General features: G+C 27.2%; 2 protein-coding genes across 2 annotated transcripts; both read left to right on the plus strand.

Annotated features, from left to right (window-relative positions):
* Positions 1 to 372: 372 nt before the first annotated feature.
* LOC132936910 (zinc finger MYM-type protein 1-like) lies at positions 373 to 2,906 on the plus strand. The gene is made up of 6 exons (XM_061003722.1): positions 373 to 767; positions 949 to 1,068; positions 1,339 to 1,440; positions 1,510 to 1,569; positions 1,645 to 1,842; positions 2,009 to 2,906. The coding sequence occupies exons 1-6, from the start codon at positions 560 to 562 to the stop codon at positions 2,890 to 2,892; spliced, it is 1,572 nt and encodes a 523-aa protein (XP_060859705.1). The 5' UTR covers positions 373 to 559; the 3' UTR covers positions 2,893 to 2,906.
* Positions 2,907 to 3,271: 365 nt separating this feature from the next.
* LOC132933023 (uncharacterized) lies at positions 3,272 to 4,120 on the plus strand. The gene is made up of 2 exons (XM_060999361.1): positions 3,272 to 3,732; positions 3,802 to 4,120. Exons 1-2 carry the CDS (start codon positions 3,272 to 3,274, stop codon positions 4,118 to 4,120), a joined length of 780 nt encoding a protein of 259 aa, XP_060855344.1.
* The last annotated feature ends 1,477 nt before the right edge of the window (positions 4,121 to 5,597 follow it).

The following is a 5,597-nucleotide window of genomic DNA, read 5'->3' on the forward strand; positions in this document are numbered from 1 at the left end:
GATAAAATACAAAGATTTGCAATGATAATAAATAATAATATAAACTTATATCATTATTATTATTATACATTAACGTTTCCTATAAGCTATACGCCTATACATAGAGTACTCTGTGGTGGGCTAAATACTATATTGATAATGGATATGGAATATGGATATCACCTATGTTATTATTATGCTATCGACTATCGTCTATTTTTAGCAGGATGATAATGATAATGCAATGGAATTATAGGAATCACGAGTACAGTCTGTACTACAGTGAATACCGTCGATTACGATTTACGACGGTTGAAACATCATTACTAATAATAGATTTAGTTATCAAACTGTTTTTGATGATAAAACATATTCCTCAATAATTATTATTTATTAACCAGACGAATTCTATTTATGTTATTTTTCTACGATAACAATACTGAAACAAGTCTTGTCTCTTGTATAGTCTTCAGTCGAAGTCATAATAACGTTTAACGTTTAACAGTGGTTAGTGTTAGTGTTTTGTTTTACAAATACAACTTATAACTTATATTATTGAAATTTGAAGTAAAAGTCGAATATGAGTGGCTGTAAAAAATATTTAAGCGGTGCTCAGAAGAGAAAAAAGAAGAAAGAAGATCTTTTAATGACATCTGCTGTTAAGTGCAATAAAATAACTGGATTTTTTTCTTTAACTAATGAAAGTGACGATAAACTAGTTTCAAATGTTATAGAAATAGATCATAGTATCTCAAAGGAAAATATAAACAATGAAACTAATATCAATTGTAAGTACCTTTGAATTTTAACTAGAATAATGAACGCATTCAAACAATAATATTTATAATTTATCATATTATATAACCCATGTTATGTTCATTGTTCAAACACTTAAGTTAAAAAATAAATGTATTTAAATAATTAAATATAATATATCAATATAATAAACATTTTCAATAATTATGTTAGGTATTGTGGATGGTACTGTGGATGGTATTGTGGATGGTATACTTGATGACACTATTGATATAAATAATCATTATAATATACCAGAAGAAGTTAATGCTATTAGTATTGCATGTATGTCATGTAAGTATATAAAATAATATATTAATAAGTAATTAGTATAATACAGTTTAAAATAGGTAAAGTATTTAAATAAAAGTATTTGATTCTTAAATACAAACACATCCAAGACCGTATTTAAAATACTTTCCAAATACTTTATTCGAGAAGTATTTAAAAAGTATTCTAAATACAATAAAAATATTTAAATACATTTACTCAAATACTTAACAAGACTGGACTATAATATAAATAATATAATACATTTTAAATTTAAATATTAATTTTTTTTAGATGATAATGCCAAAAATGTTTCCAGTAATTTAAAAGATAAAATTAATTTGCATGTTGACTTAAAAGAAACTGTTCAGACTGATCACTTAAACAATACTCATTGTAAGTACCTATCAAATATAAATTAATTATAGGTATCTATAGTTTAAATTTTAAATTATTTATTTGTAGGTTTATCACCGGCCAAACAAAATCAAAGTAATAATGGTCTTGAAAATACTAATTCTACTTGTAAGTATAAAAATTAATTTTTTTCACAATATTTGGTGGTTAATGTTTTATTTTCAATATTTGTTATTATTAAAGCTGTTAAGGATACTACGAATATTGGTACAATACATCATGCAGATATTGATGATAACAGCTTTGATGAATTAACCGTTAAAGATCCATATTTTTGGCCAAGTAAAATAAATGATGATTTTGTGGATTATTGTATTAAAAAAGGGCCATCATTTTTTCAAAATAAACAAAAATCGTATACTCAATCTGCACGCATTAGTGGTAAATATAGTACTTAATCATTATTTATTTTTATTGTTATTACTTGTTAAATTTTTTTAATAATTTTCAATAAAGAATTTTTTTTAATAAAACATTCTTATTATAATTTATTTATGTTTATATATCATTGATGTTTAATAATTAAGTTAATTTATTTGATTTTTAGATCATAAAAGACATTTAACGCCTGCAATGTTTGAAAGAACTTTACCTAATGGACAAATATGTGATCGGCTGTGGCTTTTGTATTCTCCAAGTCAGGGTTCAGTATTTTGTTTTATGTGTAAGCTTTTTTCAAAGAATCGTGAAAACTCTTTTGTAAAAAATGGGTTTGATCAATGGAAAAAATTTGAAAAAATATCATACCATGAAAACAGCATGTATCACAGAGAAGCAAATACTACATGGCTACTTCGAGAAAACTCATTAAATTCCGTAAATCAACAAATCTGTAAGCAAATATCTACTGAAACTCAATATTGGATTGATGTTTTAAAACGCGTTGTAGCAGTTATTAAATATTTATCTTCACGTGGTTTACCATTTAGAGGAGACAATGAAGTATTTGGAGTAAAAAATAATGGAAATTACTTAGGACTTCTTGAACTAATTTCTGAGTTTGATCCATTTTTGAAAACCCATATTGAATTGCACGGTAATAAAGGGAGAGGTCATCCATCATACCTATCTACAACAATTTTGAACGAATTAATAACTCTGATAAAGAGACGTGTTATTAATTATATTGAAAATGAAATCAGAGAAAGTAAATATTTTTCATTAATTTTGGACTCAACTCCGGATTTATCTAAGGTAGATCAAATGGCAATAGTATTAAGATATTGTACATCACATAATGTACAAGAGAGATTATTAGAGCTTAAACCTATTGATAGTCACAAAGGTGAGTCAATCTTTAAATTGTTAGAAGATTTTCTTAAAAATTCTAAACTTGATATTTTAAATTGTCGCGGTCAGTCATATGATAATGCTCCTAATATGAGTGGAACTTATGAAGGACTACAAGCATATGTAAAAAAAAAAGTGTGATTTAGCTATTTATGTACCTTGCACTGCTCATTCACTTAACCTAGTCGGAGTTCACAGTGTGAATTGTTGCTTAGAAGCAGTAAATTTTTTTGGGTTTCTTCAGTCACTGTATAATTTTTTCAGTAGTGCTACTCACAGATGGAATATATTAACTACATCTATAGAAAAAAGTGATAGTAATCGATTACTAGTATTAAAATCTTTAAGTGATACTAGATGGTCATGTCATACAGAGTCTTGTAAAGCATTAATAAATAATTACACTAAAATTATTGAAGTATTAGAAACTATAATAAGTCCTAATAGTAAAGAAAATGAAGATACTAAAAGAAATGCTAGACCATTATTAAAAAAAATTTTAAAAAAAGAAACTGGATACATGGCACTTTTATGGAATGACATTTTAGAAAGATCCAACAAGACCTCAATACAGTTGCAAACAATAAATTGTGATCCTTTAAAAGCTCTTAATTTACTTATATCATTAAAGCATTATGTATCAAATTTGAGGAAGTGCAGTACATTATATGAAAATAAAATAAATCAACTTAGTCCTAAAATAAAAGAGAAATACTCCGATGAACAAGAGAGAATAAAAAAAAAGAAATTTCCAAATGACTCTGGTTGTAATCAGGTATCTTTAAGTGGTCATGACAAGTTTAGAGTAGAGACTTATTATGTTATTATAGATAGTTTTTGTTCACAATTAGAAAAACGAATTGAAGCTTATAGTTTTCTAAAAAACAATTTTTTGTTCATCACAAAATTACATGTTGTTTTACCACAAGATACTGATGAAGAAGAAGAAGTTAATAAAAGTCTTGAAAATTTTATTTTATTGTATAAAAAAGATGTTGATAATACTATACAAAATGAAATTATACAATTCAAAAAATATTGGTCTATCAGTAAACCTTCATATGATGACACACAAGATTATCTGCTAGATATTTGGAAGCATTTCAATGAAAAAAATCTATTACTTTCTTTTCCTAATTTGTATACTGCAATTAAAATATATCTAACCATACCTATTGCAAATTGTTCGGCTGAAAGAGCATTCTCCAAATTAGCTCGAATAAAAAACAAGTATAGAACAAGCTCTTCTCAAGAAAATTTAAATAGTTTTATGGTTTTGTGTTCAGAGAGTGATGTTTTGGAGGTAATTAATACCGATGATATAATTAAAGAGTTTGCTGCCCAAAAATCTAGAAAAAAATATTTTTAATAAAATTTTTATTTTTGTATTTAAAAAAAAATAAGAAATAAATTGATGAATATATTTTTTTTTCTGAAATATTTTTATTTGTGGGTCACCAAAATTTTGATTATGGATATGGGCCCCTAAAATTGTTTGGCCCCAGGCCCAAAATTATCTTAATCCGGGCTTGCGTTAGATCAAACCGAACAATTATATAGAAACATTTCGACTAAGGAACAAAAATTATACGTAAGAATGTTACAAATACAAACTGGAACTGACGATGTTTTAGACTTATTAATTGCAGGAGAAGTACATAATTTATACACAATAATCACAAATCAATACGCCTACGAAACTCAGACGTTAGGACAAATAGTAACAGCCGCTAGAGAAGGAATAATACACCCAAGTCTTCTGACACCGCAAGAATTGGCATCAACTTTAAAATCAATAGAACTAACAATTAAGAAACAATATAGCATTCCTATGGGAACAAAAGCTTCAGAATTAAATGAATTTCAAAAAATTACTAAAATGAGTATTTACTATGAAAACGATAATTTAGTACCTATTCATTACAAAAATACCGTTAGTTATTGACATTGAACTTACATTTTACCATTTAATACCTATACCAATAATCAATGTTCAAAATAATACTGAAAGGTTAGGTTAGGTCTTCCAACAGTTACTTATAACAATATTGCAATAACTAAAGATAGAAAACGATTTACTACATATACAGAAAAACAGTTGGACGACTGTACAGAGACTACAATATATAGAATATGTAGAACACCACAACCAATTCAAGAAAACAGCGAACGCCAACCATGCGAATTACAATTATTCAAAGGTCCTGATACTATTCCTAACCAACGAAACTGTGCAATCGAAAAGTTTAATCTACAAAGAAACATATACCATAAATTACGAAACAAAAACACCTGGTTACATGTGGGAAGTGAAGCACTGACCATAAGTTGTACAGATTTAGTCGAGCTATTTACGCTAGATACAAAAAAATTGGAGAAATAACTATCGTGAACAATAATTGTCGAGTATTTACACAAGATGCAGTACTAACCGCCACAGGAGAGATTACCAACACGAATTATAAGGATTTCATACCTACAACTAACATAAAAAACATTTTAGAGAAGATACCCGACCACATACATAGATTCGAAGTAAATAAAGAATGGGGAGACAATCCAAAATTTACAATTAACAGATCTACACGGCGTATCCAAGTCCTTGGATGAAGTACAACAAATGATAGACCAAGAAGTTTTAAGAGAACAAAGCCAAAAACACCAGTTTATACACAGTAACTTACTATATGTAACAATAGTATTAGCAGCACTATCTCTCGTACTCATAATAGCAATATATATATATTAATTAAATGCAAATATATTAGTGATGAACAAGTAATAGATATACCCAGAAGGATAGTTATATATAGACCATCAAACAGAAGTGACTACATAAGGGGGTT

Source organism: Metopolophium dirhodum, chromosome 1, assembly GCF_019925205.1.
Source record: "Metopolophium dirhodum isolate CAU chromosome 1, ASM1992520v1, whole genome shotgun sequence".
NCBI lineage: Eukaryota > Metazoa > Arthropoda > Insecta > Hemiptera > Aphididae > Metopolophium > Metopolophium dirhodum.